This window comes from Tiliqua scincoides, chromosome 13 (assembly GCF_035046505.1).
Source record: "Tiliqua scincoides isolate rTilSci1 chromosome 13, rTilSci1.hap2, whole genome shotgun sequence".
Lineage (NCBI taxonomy): Eukaryota > Metazoa > Chordata > Lepidosauria > Squamata > Scincidae > Tiliqua > Tiliqua scincoides.
Window position 1 is genome coordinate 13,400,019 of NC_089833.1, and position 15,459 is coordinate 13,415,477.

Here is a 15,459-nt window from a genome sequence, read left to right on the forward strand (position 1 = left end):
ACAGCTTGGGGCCAGAGTTGGTTCACAACTAACTATAGTTACGGGAGCCGGGGGGGGGGGGGTGTCGTGGTTTGGGAGGAAGGTCTGGGTTCGAGTCATGGAGCTTCCTGTGTGGCCTTAGGCCAGTCGCACCCACCTCACAGGGTTGTTGTGAGGGCCAAAGGAGGGAAGAAACCGTGTATTGTGCCCTGAGCTCTCTGGCCGCCCTGTGAGGCTTTCAAGGGCATGCTCTGAGGGGGCAATGGGCCACGGTGCCTCCTGGGTGGCCCTGGGTCAGTCGCCTGCTCAGTCGTGCCCACCTCTCAGGGTTGTTGTGAGGCCCGAAGGAGGCCTGCTTGAGGCGGCCACAGGCTGGCCTTTCCCCTGGCTGAGGGCTTCAGTGGAGACTGCAGCAGGAACTGGGGGGCTCCAGCAGCTTTATTCTGGTTGTGTGGTGGTGCTTGAGTGGACCAGGTGTCTGCAACAGGTGGCCAAGCCAATAAAGGGCCCCTGCCCCAGGGAAGTCTGGCTTAGCATGTTTCAAGCGTGCATGCGCAGTAGAGGCGCGAGCTCCCCGCACTGTGACCGTTGCTTGGGCGCGAGGCGAAGCGCATGCGCGCTAGCGGCATTCGTGCCGCCTCAGAGCGACCGTTAGTTCGGGCGCGAGGCGCAGAAGCGAGTGCGCAGGCGCTGTAGCGGCATCTCGGTTCCCCACTCTGATTGGGCGCGAGGCGCAGTGGTATCTCGTCCCTCTCACTCTGATTGGGCGCGAGCGCAGAGGCTCTGCGCATGCGCGTCGGTGTCCGGCTCTCTGATTGGGCGCGAGGCGGATGCGCATGCGCGGCAGTGACGGCTCGTCCCCCTCACTCTGATTCGGCGAGGCGGGATGAGGCTATGGCCGGCGCGCGCCGTGCTGGCGCTGGGGCTGTGCATGGCGCTGGAGGCGGCGGCCTACTGGCTGCTGCTGCGCGGGCGGCGGCGGCGCGCGCGGGAGGTGCTGTTCTTCCCCTCGCGGGTGACGTGCGTGGAGGGGCTGCTGGCTGCGGCGGCGGGGCCGGGGCCGACTCTCCAGTGCGCGTGCCCGCTGCCGCACGGCGAGAGCGCGCTGGGCCGCCTGGTGGGCCTCCTGCTGACGACTCGCCGCTCGCTCGAGCTCTGCCTCTTCGCCTTCTCCAGCCCGCAGCTGGGCCGCGCCGTCCTGCTCCTGCACCGGCGCGGCGTGCGCGTGCGTGTCGTCACCGACGCCGACTACATGGTTCTCGCAGGCTCCCAGGTCGGGCGGCTCCGCAAAGCAGGTGAGGGGGCGGGGCCGGGCGGCTGCGGTGCCCTGGCAACAGTAGAGCGGGTGAGGGTGGAGCTTGGGGACGGGGCTAGGTAGCTGTGGTGCCCTAGCAACAGTAGTGAAGGTGAGGGCGGGCCTTGAGTGGGAGTGGGCTTAGCAGCTGTGGTGCCCCAGCAACAGTAGAGCAGGTGAGGACAGGACTTGGGTGGGCAGCTGTGGTGTCCTAGTGAAGCAGGTGAGGGGGGGCTTGAGTTGGTGCCTGGTGGTCCCAGGTGTTTATCTTACTAAAGGTAAAGAAATAATAGCTTTATTTGGGGTTAAATGGTTCCTTTAATGGCTTTGTTGTGAAGGAAGAATACACAGCTTAAACATTTCAGTGTTCACACAGTTAACTCGCAGGCCAGCTCTGTGCCCACTTACTGATGAGTAAACATGCTCAGGATCGGGCCATTTATTTAATCTAGTACTCTGCAATGACTGTGGAAAAGGGGAATACATTTTGTGACCCTCCAGACACTGAATGCACTCAGAAGAGTTTCCCTAAAGGAGATTCAGTTTTGTGTTCTTGGGAACTGTTGCAGTGTCCGGGGGCGGGGGAAGGCAGGCTTGGGAAAGGGAAAGTGGGCTCTGTGGCACTGAACAGTTCTCCTTGTTTGTATAGGAATCCAGGTGCGTCATGACCAGGACGAAGGGTACATGCATCATAAGTTTGCCATCATAGATAAGAAGGTGGTGATCACAGGCTCTCTCAACTGGACCACTCAAGCCATCCAAACCAACAGGGAGAACGTGTTGATCATGGAGGACGCAGACTGTGTGAAAGTTTTCCTGGCAGAATTTGAAAAACTGTGGGAGAACTACAATCCAGCCAGCTATATATTTTTTCCTGAAGAAAAACAGGTACCAAAAAAGAATAAATGTTCTCTTGCTATTGAAAAGCCATTTAACAAGTGATTGCTTAAGTGGCAATTTTGTTCCAGAGAGTTGTTTTGCTCTCAGGTTAAACATTTCAGAATGTCCCTTTTGACAGCAGCAGCAACATATTCGCTTGGGAAGTTCTTTCCTGAAGAACAGGCTAGAAAGGATGTACTTTGTTGACTGAACAAAGTGCTCTGATGTGGGGGAAGAAAGTACTTAAATAGCAGTTCATGTTTTTTCTAAAGCCTCTTTACAGTTTAACTGTATGCAGAAAGGAGCATGGCTGGACAGGGTGGCAGGTTTTGTTGTACTGTTTGCAAGGACTTTTGGAAAGTGCCAGAAGAATATGGTGGATATGAGCACCTGAACAAGAGTCCTTGCTTCATGTGTGTTAATGTTTTGGTTATTAAACATTTTTACAATGACCACATGTGATTTATCACAGTACTTTAGGACAGTAAGATCCCAGTGTGTCTGACTTGGGATGCACTCGGCTCCATTTCCCCCACCCACACGGGAAACTAGCTGCGTCAGAGGGTCGCGCCTGTTGCTGGGCAAGGTGGCAGTTTGGGCGGAACTCACGCATGCGCAGTACTGCGCCGCCGGCACCGAACTTCGCAGAGCGCCCTTTGACATTCACACCATAGGCACGAATCTCTACACCGGCAAACAGGACTGAACATCGGGAACAGTGGGCAATGTTTATCGACTTGCTTACTAGTGAAGCCTTCTTAGAGGATTTGCGCATCCTCTTCGAATATTTGGCTGAAACGCTCGCCCACACAGGCCCCCCTGGAACTGTGTAAACCTTGGAATCACTAGGTTTGGAACAATTCAGACAATGATTCGCAAAGGGTTTGAAGCTCCCTCGGCACGCTGGGCCCTGGCACTAGCCCCCCGGATGATGAATCCTGAGGCACCCATCACCCAACAAGGTCCCCATTCAGTGAGTACAGCTGAGGGCATAGGCGGGAGGGGGCCCACAGAAGTGTGGGTACTTAACAGTGCGGGCCCAAGGAAAGTGGGGGAGGGCAGGGCCTAGGTGAGGGGGTCAAATGGGGGGGCCTGCAGCCAAAGGAGGGGCCTAGAAACTTCCCGGGATCTGACATTTTCCCATCTACTCAGACTTGTTGCCCGCACTGGATGCTGGGACACTACCAGGAGTGGGTATGCTGGAGACACTACTGATGCCACATGGGTGGGTAGACCTGGGCTCCAGAGACTTTTCCAGCTGTCTCTACCCTCCCCGCCCATTTTGCTCGCCTGTCACCACCCTCCCCCGCTGTTTTACCCCTCCTTCTTTGCAAAGGGGCCTCAAAGAAACTTTGCACCCCCTGATAAAACTCCTCTCAGAGGCCCTGGGTGGGGGGACACACTCCATTCCCTACTAACCTCAGTTTTCTCTCCTTCAGGGCCTCCATGTGTGCCCAGCTGTTTCTGGCATATGCAATTCTTATTTTGATTAACATATTTAAAGGTAAAGACTTCCTTATGTTTTATCATGGAAATGTGTCCAATCCCCTCTTAAAGGCATCCAGGCCAGATGCCAGCACCACTTCCTGTGGCAAGGAGTTCCACAGACCAACCACTTGCTGAGTAAAGAAATATTTTATCCTGTCTGTCCTTAGGTTGATGCCCCCAGAGGCATCCCTGCCTGTCATCCACCCTCCTCCTGTATAACCTTTCCTGTTCTTAAGTTGGTGTATTTTACTAATTTTATTTGGGGTTAAATGGTTCCTTCAACGGGTTTGTTGTGACCTTGTATGCCAGGAAGAATATGCAGTGTAAACATGCTCAGGATTGGGCCATTTGTTTAATCTAGTACTCTGCAATAACTGTGGAAAGGGGGAATACATTTTGTGACCCTCCAGACACTGAATGCACTCAGAAGAGTTTCCCCAAAGAATATTCAGTTTTGCATTCTTGGGGACCTTTGCAGAGTTGGGGGGGGCAGGTTTGGGGACAGGAAACGGGGGATTGGGGAAGGGAAACTCTGTGGCACTGAATGGTCCTCGTTTTTGTAGGAATCCAGGTGCGTCATCACCAGGACTATGGGAGAAGTACAGTCCAACCATTTTTTTCTGAATAAAAGCAGTTCCCAAAAAGAAGAAACCACCTCTTGCTCCTGAAAAGCCTCTTAATGTGATCACTTGTGGCAATTTTGTTGCAGAGAGCTGCTTTGCTCTCAAGTTTAACATTTAACGAATATGAGCAACCGAACAGATTTTGTATTAGTATGTGTTAATATTGTGGTTATTAAACATTTTCACAATGAGCACCTGTGATTTATCACAGTACTTTAGGACAGTAAGATCCCAGTGTGTCTGAGAAGTGAGCATATACGGAGTGCTCTTTCTATTAGAAAGATGTGTACTACTACTACTACTACTACTACTACTACTACTACTACTACTACTATTATTAACAGTATTTATATACCACTTTTCAAGAAAAGTTCACAAAGCGATTTCCAGATAAAATCAAATAACTAATGGCTCCCTGTCCCAAAAGAGCTCACAATCTAAAAGATGCAAAACACCAGCAGACAGCCACTAGAAAAGACAGTGCTGGGGTGAGGAAGGCCAGTTACTCTCCCCTTGCTAAATAAAAGAGCACCCACCTGAAAAAGTGCCTCTTACCCAATTAGCAAGGTTTTGTATGTGCTGAAGGATGCAAGAGCTTCCTACAAGTAATGCTGAACTGATATTTGCTGCAATAAGAAGTTTCTCCACAGCATGCCAAGGGTGGTGCAAAAATAGTTTATTACGATATAGTTTTTTGTATAGTTAAGTAATTATATTTACAAAATAAAAATCATCAGCTATATCCAGGGGAACCCTAGCATGTCACACAAAGTTTGTAAGGAATAAATATTGTGACATCTATTACAGAAAACAGCTGAAGAGGGAAATAGCTCTTTTAAAAAGCATGAAAACAAACAATTGGAGAAAGATACCTTCCAAATTCAGGAGCTGACTCAAAACACATTTTACTTAGCAAAAACATTGGACACTTGAACCCACCAGGACCTCCCGGCAGTCTTCTAGTGGGCTGGCTTTATTGGAATCTGCCTCTTGCATGCAGGAGTTGCTGTTTGTGTCAGCAGCTTAACTGCCCACAACTGGCCTTAGTCTGCCTTAGAATCTTGTACATTCTTGTAGGACTTGTACATTCTCCTCATGCTTGATTCTTGAATGGCTGCTGCATGTTCTAGTCATGGTCAGTTTGGCGATGAAGCTCTTCAGGGTTTGCTTGGTGATGAGGCAATAAATGATTGCCTAGGTATTGTTAGGAACTAAGCTGGTGCTGTGTAGGCAGAAGAGCCTGAGTCACAATACCATCCCTGTAACTTACTTGTTCATTCACGCAATTATTCCAATATGATTGCAGGCTCTTGCTTTTTCCATGTAGGATGTGTACTCAGAAGCTTTCTTACAGATGAAACCTGGTATTTTAGACTAGAATCAGTGTTCCTTTAGTAGCAGAATGAAATGATTATCCTTAACAAGTCCTTATCATCCAGGTGTGTTAGTACTCGTGGCACTAGATTTGGTTCCACTGTCAACTCCCCATTTTCATTTACCCTCCAGTGAAATTCCACATGTGACCCAAGGGTTTTCAGATACCATTAGTAAAAGCAAAACATTTGGATTTTTCTCCCTATAACCTTGTTCCCAAAGTCATGCAGTTATGGACTTCCATCTGCTTCCATGAACTTTTCAGATTCTATGGCTAAAGATATTGTTAGTACTCCAACTCACAGTTGGAGACCCCACTGTAATGTAATGTAGCTAAACTGTAAGTTGAACAGTCATCCTTTACTTAAATGCAATTTGAGGGTGAGTGGGTTGAGGAAATCAAACTCTGCTTAGTTCCCTTCCAGAAACCCTTAGTTGACTCTGCAGTAGTATTGAATTACCATGCAAAAATATTGGTGTGTGTTTAATGACAAGAGTAGCTGCTACCACCACCGCTATCTAAATATAGTAGACTTGAACACCCAAGAGGAGTTTGCCACTGTCAACTATGAGGTTATTGAATTGAGTGGGAACAAAGATCAGTGTATACAGAGAAGGAGATTTTGAAACACTGTACCTGTTCTTTGGACAGGCACATCCAAAACTAAAAAGGTATCAGAGAAAATTTAAAAATATATTTATAACATTCAAAACAAACCAACAAGCATTCTGTAGGGGGACATAGAGTGGGTTTATCAGGTTACACTAATTTCCTTTTCCAAGTCAAAAGGACATCTGGATTAGAACAAGGTTTAAAAAACTAAACAAAACCAAAAAAACCTGTCATCCCCTCCACCCCACGAAACCCTCCACTAGTTTTTGAGTAATAAATATTTACATTGCGTGCTTTGAATACTATACAGGTTTTAAATTATTTGTAAAGAGAATAACAAAGCTTTTTTTAAAAAATGGGGGAAAAATTACAAAGGAAAAGCTACACAGAGCGTTGCGTGTGCCTGGAAGTGTTCACAACAAACTAGGTACTGCCTAAGAACCACCAAAATGCAAAAGTCTAAGGGGAGTCTAATCAAGTATATTGTCATTACAAAAAGCAACATTTTTTTTTTACACAACGTATAGGGCTACTTGCAGGCAGCCTCTGCCACAGGAAAAACAGCCTGCTTGGATTCTGCACATGAGCACAAGCCATCCTCCTTTTCCATTTCTTAAGACAACAAAGGAAAACTACCAGAGAACTGAATTCTGCTCTGGAAGTAAAAAAAAAAAAAAAGTCAGCAGGAGCCAAGATTTAGGAAGCCATTATGCAGGTGTATTTTTTTTTTTTAACTGTACATCCATCTGCATTGACCTGTTTCCACTAGACTGCCACATTCTGGATCTTTTTGTAGTGTTGGTTGCACAAAGTGCAGCAGTTTGCAACAGATTTATCTATATATCCACATAGCGTGCCTTAGAGTCATTCAAAAAAGGACAGTTCCCAGGATACGGACTTGTTTTGTTGTGTCCATATGGAGTAATGCCTTGTCACAGCAGACTGTCAGGAGCAAAAGCAGGTTTGGTTGCTTCACTGTCTTTTTAACCCAAACATTGAGAAATGTAGAGGAGATAGGACATCAAATCTATTTTGTTACACTTCTGCAAGAGATAATTCACTCCTCTGGCATGTTTTACTGCAGTTGTCAGTGAACAAGCTGGAAAAATAAGCTCCGTCAGCCTAGTTAGAATCTTGGTCAAAGCGAAAGGGACAAGAGAACAAACCAAAACACAGGTGCCATATCACCTTCTTCCTTCGGCTACCCCAGGTGGTGATAAGATATGCGAGTTACCCATCTTTTGTTCTGGTCTCCACCTGGAGAAACTGCACCAAGACTATCCCTTCTTACTTTCATATTACTTAGAAAGAAAGTACCAGACATGCAACAGGAAAGTACAAAGTTCCGCTACTATGGCCAACGGCAACCCATGAAGGAGCATCACGTAACACCGAAAACGTAAGAGCCCTAGGCCTAGCCATGAATAGCATCAAAGGTCCACAGATAACGCTTATTGCGATCTGTGAAACAGCCTTATAAAGAGCATACACACAACAGGTAACCTTGTTTACACTAACATACCTCATGTATCCTCTTGCTCCAAAGGGATTTTCATTTGGAATCAGCTAGATTTTGCTGAAGCTGCATGTCTAATAAAGCATTAAGGACAGTATGAAGCTGCAAGAGAAGCTGGCCACTACTGCTAGCCTGCAATTGCATAACCTTATTTCACAGATCCATGTCTGCCCAAAAGCTCAAATAGTATTTAGTCTCAGACTTCTCCCAGTCACCTGGAAGCTGCAGAATTAGTGGCATACGCAATAATCAGCAAGACAGACAATCTTAACTTTCCAAAGCCCCCCTGCCCCATACAGTTCTCCTGAAGCCAAAATTAGCTGTCAGAGCTCTGTACTGAGTTGTTTAAAGAGCAATGAACCCCTGTTTTTGTAAAGAAATGTACATATCCTGTTCAAAGCTTCTTCATGGACAGTGTTCTGCCTGGGAAAAGCTAATTCTCCGAGGAACCCAGTACACTGAAGCATATTTATTCCTCTCCCTACATCCTTGGGGGTCCAGTGTGTAGAAAAAAATATCCCTAAGCCCACCTGCTCCAAGTAAAACTGCTTAGTTAAAGACAAATGCACTGACAGACGTTCTAACTTTTGACCCGATTCCCCCGCCCCCCAATACCACCTTTTGGTAGGTTTATTTCTTGACCTGCCCATTTTCCTGCTGTTTAAACCTCCTTCTCTACTGCCATCTTGCAACTGAATATCCACACACAGATGCTACCGGTCTGCATGCACATGTAGACAAATCCTCTCTTATCAACTGTTTTTAAGACCTGTCCAAAGTCACACCTGAGGCCAAGGCCCATTTTTTGCCTTTATGGGAGTCTGACTTGACTTCAGCTGTGCTGTCCCAACCACTTTGTACTCATCAGTTTGCCAGTGGCCATCCTGCTCTGCAAACTGTTCAGCTATTTACAATTCTGTACGATCCTATTGGTTGCATAGTGGAAGATGGCCAAAAGTATTCCTAGGAAACGAGAGTAAAGAATGCGTAATATTAATGTTTAACATTAAAGACCATATTTTAAGAAAGTTTCATCTCTGAGTTTCTGGGCAGAACAGCTTATGTTCACAGCAGATTAGACCAGAGAAGTATCTGAAACACACAGTGCTACCTAAATACAGGCAGATGAAGCCCCTTGACACTACTGGTGCTGCAGCCTCGCTCTGAATGGGGGCTAGAAGGGGGACACATTGCTGGTGATTTTAGGGAGGATATTTCTTCAAGAGCCTAAGGGGTACTGATACGTTTTAGTAGGAGTACTGTTATGCCCCAATTTGCAATTGCAAAGGGGTTTAGTAAAAGTTTTTCAGGGTAATTCTAAGCTACTTTAGGTGAATACATCCCCAGATTTGATCACACAGCTGGACCATGCAGGATATAATCATGGCTGTCTCAACTGCCTTTTTTTCCAAACAGCAAACAGTGGTTTGTGGTACTGCAACCCCCCAAGGAAGCTGCATAAGGGGGTGTGCTGTACAAAGAACAGACCTACATGTTTTTGATTCAGAGGTGCAATGTTTGGCTCAAAGCATGCACGAGTGCTGCATTACGCTCAGCAGTGGTAGAGCTAAGCACAGTGTCCCCCTCCCCCCCAGGCCCTGTTGCTATACCAAAGCATTCGGTAAAACAGAGCTAGCTTATCAATTGGCTGTTGAGCCTTAATACTGACACTTAGTGTAATGGATATACAGTAGGAAGGACTTCTACGTGGAGAACCAAAAAAGGGGGCAAGTCCCTGATCTCTCCCTCCTTTCTTGCCAGGACTGTGAACTTTATGAGTCAGGGTGAGGAGTCCACTGATGGTGGGCAAAAGAACTCTCAATATTTTTCAGTCTTTGCTTCTTGAGCATCCATACAAAAAAAAAAAATCCCAAAACAGCAACAAGGAGGAACGAAAAACAAAAGGGTGCTTGTGCCGTGATGCCGCAAGCAAGGAGGTGTGCGTGGTCAAGCCGAACAGGAAGGAGAGAACTAGTCTTTCTTCAAGTCCTTGGATTCAAAGAGCTTGAGGCGCTCCTGCACCGTCAGGCCTTCCTTCAGACTCTGCCGGGGGGGGGGGGGGAGAAGAAAGAACAAAATGTTAAATGTTGTTGGGAGGAACCATCGACTTACGATGCAGAAGTGGCACAGATGATCAGGCAAAGAAAAGCCAAGAGATGGCCGCCTCGATGGATAGAGTAGAAAAACATGCTTAAGAAAATGCACCATTATGGAGTGGTGTTATTGATGAATCAATCCAGGGCGTAGAAAGACTGCAAATGAACTGTATGACCCCAGGCATGACTAATTTAGGTGGGAGAGAAATTTGGAACTTGGTATTCCACAGTTGTTCTAGCCCCACAACTATGGTATTCTGGAGGGCAGCCTATTCTGTTCTGGCATCCAGGGTTTGGGAGCACCAGGTGCTCATGAAGAATTTATTCACAAGCAGGTATCTTCACATCATTGATAGTCTTCTTGGACAAGGGCAAACACTGCAGGGTTGTTGTTTTTGTTACAGGTACCAGAGTCCACCAGGACAAAGCTGAAAGCAGCTCATCATGACAGAGTTTTAACTGCCGTACCTGTCTAGTTTTGGGCACAATCCTAACCAGGTCTACTCAGAAGGTCAGTGGGGCTTACTCTCATGAAAGTGTGGTTAGGATTGCAGCCTAAGCCACTTGAACATGTATTCGATTTCTAGGTTAAAACTTCTCAGCTGGTTACAGGTACATTATGAGCCCTGCTTTAACTGCTGACAGCAGCCAGATGAGTAGTTGCCTTTTTTTGGCATGTTTGCTATATGTACTTGGGATACAAAGAAGTGTTTGAACTCAGGGCTAGTGAAAAGGCTAACGACAGCTCCCCAGTCTTAAGCCTGGGAATACTGCCCCCAAACTGTGTGACAGAACCTGGCTCTACACACTGGAACATACATTTTTTACAGTGAGACCTGATCACAATCACCAACACAAGTCTGCACAGTTTGCTCCTGTCTCTACAATGGTAGGTAACAGAAGACAGTACAGACTGAAACTCTGCTTTGAAACTCACAACAAAACTGCTGACAGCACCACAGCTGAGGGCACAATCCTAACCAGGTCTACTCAGAAGTAAGTCCTATTTTGTGCAATGGGGCTTACTCTCAGGAAAGTGTGGTTAGGATTGCAGCCTGAGCTAAACATGTGGCAGAATACTGCAGTGTAGCTCTTACTGGACTATGGCTACAATCCTATCCACACTGTCCTGGGAGTCAACCCCACTGCCAATAATGGGACTTACTTCTGAGTAGACCTGTATGGGCTCTAAGTCACTTCAGGCTGCAGGGTAGTGTGCTGATGTGAGCTTGAATGCTCCCCCATGACAAAACCTCCCTACACTCAGATAGCTAAAATATCTTTGAACACTCAGATAGCTAAAATATCTTTGAATCCAAGCCACCTTGGGTCCCTTTGGGTAGAAAGGTGGAGTAGAAATACAGTAAATGAATGAATGAATAAATCCTTCACTCTCATGCTTGTTTTCTACGTGCAGTGATTTTTTTTTTTTTTTAATTTGGGGAAATCATTCTGAAAATATCACACAAGGACAAAGTGACACAGCTGAACCAAAAGCATCACCACATGATTCTGAGGTATGTGTAGCTGCGTTCTAAGAACAGCATAACTTTTATCAACTAACTGCAAGACTAACATTAATGAAAACTATCTTTTCCCACATGGGTTACCATGCATAATGCAGGTTACCAGAACATCATGCAGCAGTTGCTTCTTTCCAGTTATCATCATTCTCCCTCTACAGGTGGCTAGAGAAGAAAATGTTTAGAGACAGTATACAAAAAAAAAAAATTCACCAACCTACGCTACTGTATTTTTTTGTTCCGTTAAAAAACAGATCCAAGTACCTCTTTTAGATCAGTTACATATCTTGTTAGGCCACTATGCATCAGTGTATTAAAAATAAGCAAAATAAATTTCAATGCTTAGATTGAAATTACATTTTGGGAAAGTCACACCTCCCTTATACAGGTCTCTAAAAGCAAGCAAATGGCATTTCTGGATAAGCCCTCACTACAAAAGGAGAACAGCTGCTTCCTTTTGCCTCATTATGAAAACCAGACTACTGGTTTCCGATAGTTGAGATAGTGGGGGATGTGGACATGATACCAGCACCGAGGTATATTGGTCAGTTTAGGTCCACCATATTTAATCAATAGTTTGCATGTTCCAAGGAATGGACAGAGACAAGATGCCTCGTTTGTGGAAGTGCAACTAGGACTTCTAGCAATAAGTTTGCTCCGATTCACCCTTTCCCAAAGGCTGAACCCAATGAATCAAAGGCACCCATCTGTTTGCAAGTCTGCCTGTTGTAGAGAGTTTAGTTTGAGACATGCATATTCATCCAGCATGCACTTTTTTTGGTCCCATGCCCTCAAACACGGAACCCCTTCGTGCATTTCAGAAGGTGAGAAAATTGTTCTAGTGATGTATGTCGGGCAGGGCAGGGCAGAAGGGTGGGTGAGCCTCAGAAGCAGCCATTCATATGGTAGGATAAAGTTTTGGCTCCACTTTAAATTCCGGCTCCTGTTCCTCCCCCACCCATTATGCAGAGAATTCCATGTAATTGAAAAGAAGAAAAAAATAAAATTATTTTTAGCCATGGAGTGTGAGCAGGCCATGCACTGAGTGAGCTGCCCCTCAGAGGAGCAGCATTGCTTGGCAGGTGCTGGTTGGATTACCTATATGACAGGGAACCTGGAACCTGGTGCATTTCAGTTATCCCATGAGACCTGCTCAATAACGGACTGTCAGAGGAAAGGCAAAGACAACGGACAAACAAAAACAAAACAAGAAATACATAAATCCTGATTGCACTGGAAGTCCCACCATCCCAACACCTTTTCTCCTAGTCTGGCAAGAATGAGGCAGACCAGAACAAGGGATTTCATGGCTTCTAGACCAGAGATGTTCTTTTACATGCCATCACAAAAGACCAAAAAAGGAAATGGTATCAAACAAATACACAAAAAAGGGATTCATTTGCACAACACTAAATGCATCTGTATTCCAAAACATGGCAAGTTTTTGTATTTTGCTGGGACAGGCTACTTACTAGGCCAACTTAATTAAACTTGGCTGCCTTAAGACTTGCTGGGGCCATACGTAGCCATTACCATTAATGTAGCCATTCTGTCCAATCCTACTGAGCTGTGAATGCTGCAGCACAGGTGTTGTAATACTGAGTAGGACACTGTTTCTCAAACTGGGTTGCAACACACTAGGTGGGTGCAAGCCAGTTTCAGGTGGGTTGTGCTGCACTATTGAAAATACAAAGCTGAAATTACAGGTTACAGAGCTGCTGGGCAAGGTGGGCTCCTGATGGGGGAGAGGCCTGGTGCTTTGCCCTGAATAGGTGGGAAGTCAGGATGCTGGAAAAGGGGGGAGGGCTGTGTGGTTGAAGCAGAATCCAAATCTGCTCAGCTTTAACGTCCGAGCTGGAATGCTTGAATTCTGAGCTTATAGCACAGGCATGCTGTGTAATGGGACCTTTGGTTGATAGTGGCTCAGGTTTGAAGCCTAAATTGATGATGTCACTTTCAGCCATGACATCACTTCCAGGTTCACAACATCACTTCTGGTAGGTCCCAACAGGCTGTCATTCCAAAAAGTGGGTCCTGGTGCTAAAACGTTTGGGAACCACTGGAGTGGGAAGATGGCCCTGGCAGAGACTAATCCTGTCAGTGTGGATTGGCATGCCATTGTGGACTAGTTGAGGACAGATGCTCCTATACTTTCATGCCCTCCAGAAGCATACAGTGCAAAGACTTGGGCAAATTACTAGCAGTACAAATCACAGGGACTCCAGTTAGCATGCTGGTAACCCAACTTTGAAAACAAGAGACCCCATCACAGGCTTACAGCCACGGTGTTTGTTCAACATGCTGTAATTTCATATCCTACACAAGTATAATTTACTAAACTAGGAAGGTTGGGGGAAGACAATGTGAACTCACCTTTGACCTGATATTTCTTAGTTGTCGGCCAACACTGGTCCTGTCTTTCTTCAAGAAATCAGGGTTGCTTTTGGATTTCATAATATCTGGATGGGACAGAAGAGGGAGCCATTTCAGTTGAAAGCACTGCAATTGCAAAGCCTCTTACCCGCCGTTAACACAGAGACTAAGAAAATGTGACCAGAGGTCTCTCAGGCAGGACCAAACTACTGCCAGGTGACTGCTCCCCAGAACAAGTGTAGCATCCAAAGAGACTCCCTACTCTTACCAGTTCAAACTCTGTTACACGCCATAATAATAATAATAACAGGTATTTATATACTGCCTTTCTTGGTCTTTATTCAAGACTTTATTCAAGGCGGTTTACATAGGCAAGCTTTATTAAATCCCTATTAAATAGGGATTTTTACAATTTCAGAGAAGGTTCTTTCTTTCAAGAACGACTACATTTAAGGTGTTTCATTCCAATCTGGCTTCACATTCTGGCCTCCATCCTCCCACGCTCAGAGCAGATGGAATTGCTCGGCTTCAGCTTGTCAGCTGCTCCAAGGTCGCACGGTGCCGGTGGCCTCGAACTTGCGACCTTGTGGATGTTATCTTCAGGCAGACGGAGGCTCTACCCTCCTGACCAGACCTCCTGCCATACAAAACGGTAGCAGGTAATCCAAGCGTGCGTTGTTAAAGCACAGAAGCTGTGATAGAGGTCCCTTCCAAAAGCCTCTCAATGGCACCTCAGACTACTTTTATTTTGCAGCCTGCCCTGCACTGAGAAAACAGTGAGCTGTTAACAGAGGACTGACCGTATCCAGACACCGTGGTGTTCTCGGGGGACTTTTCACCAAGGGCTTCAGTGGCTGCCTTCAGCTGCTCTTTCAACCTGCTGATGTCGCAGTCTGCTTTGGCCTTCACGATGCTGAGCTCTGTGTAGATGTCTTTATACTTATCACTGGCATATTTTTTATCCTTGAAGAAAAAGAGGTTGCATTTTAGTTGAGACTTTTCCATACCACAGGGCATAAGATACCACTGTAAGTGGTTCCCAAATTGGTGGGTCGCAACCAACCAGCTTAGATTTGGTCCCTTAAGGCAGTGATTTTCAACCTTTTTCATCTCATGGCACACTGGCACGGCACTAAAATGATCAAGGCACACCATCAGTTTTTTGACAATTGACAAGGCACACTGCTGCCAATGGGGGGCAGACATCCCCCAATGGCCCTACTAATAAATGAGCCTCTCCCAAATTCCCTGGGGAACCATTCACACCTGGGGACCATTCACGGCACACCAGTGTGCCACAGCACAGTGGTTGAAAATAGCTGCCTTAAGGGGTGGGGCCAGGGGTGTTGCAGCAACGTGATTGCCAGGATTGCACTGCTGTTGGGGAAAGGGGAGGGGGTTCCTGGCTTACCTGAAGCCAGCTACAGGGTCCAGGGGGGGTGGGTTCTGTCAAGGCCACACTGAGGAGAGGTAAGAAACATGGCAAGCGTACAAGAGGCTGCCACCCAATTCCAGTGTCTGTGCCTACAAACTTCTTGTCTCTTGGTCTGCAATAGGGCAGGGTGTGGGGTGCTGGGGCCTCTAAGGATTAATGCTTAAAATAAGTGTGTAGTCCATTCAGAGTAGGACAACTTAGGGGGTACCATCACATGACGCAAGGCCATAGTTTACCAAAGTTTATTCAAACTTGTGATGAAGATG

The 15,459-nt window shown here is 46.4% G+C and overlaps 2 protein-coding genes across 4 annotated transcripts in view; one reads left to right on the forward strand and one right to left on the reverse strand.

Moving 5' to 3' along the window:
• The first annotated feature begins 872 nt into the window (after positions 1-872).
• On the forward strand, positions 873-2,604 carry PLD6 (phospholipase D family member 6). Its single transcript, XM_066640660.1, has 2 exons — positions 873-1,274; positions 1,923-2,604. Exons 1-2 carry the CDS (start codon positions 911-913, stop codon positions 2,213-2,215), a joined length of 657 nt encoding a protein of 218 aa, XP_066496757.1. The 5' UTR covers positions 873-910; the 3' UTR covers positions 2,216-2,604.
• Positions 2,605-7,741: 5,137 nt separating this feature from the next.
• MPRIP (myosin phosphatase Rho interacting protein) overlaps positions 7,742-15,459 on the reverse strand; it is a 114,306-nt gene continuing 106,588 nt past the window's right edge. For 2 of the 3 annotated variants that reach the window (XM_066640723.1, XM_066640725.1), the window contains 3 exons: positions 14,559-14,721; positions 13,759-13,844; positions 7,742-9,809 (listed from right to left, as the gene is read on the reverse strand). In XM_066640723.1, the coding sequence (XP_066496820.1) occupies positions 9,738-9,809; positions 13,759-13,844; positions 14,559-14,721 (321 nt within the window). In that variant the 3' untranslated portion in view covers positions 7,742-9,737. Of the gene's footprint in view, positions 9,810-12,483; positions 12,550-13,758; positions 13,845-14,558; positions 14,722-15,459 lie in introns of all 3 variants that reach the window. The other variant, XM_066640724.1, reaches the window with a different exon arrangement.

Bases quoted from the DNA above. Each gene is read 5' to 3' on its own strand.
- PLD6 (XM_066640660.1), top strand. From the start codon at position 911: ATGGCGCTGGAGGCGGCGGCCTACTGGCTGCTGCTGCGCGGGCGGCGG. The intron at 1,275-1,922 runs GTGAGGGGGCGG...TTGTTTGTATAG, and splicing joins CGGGCGGCTCCGCAAAGCAG to GAATCCAGGTGCGTCATGAC.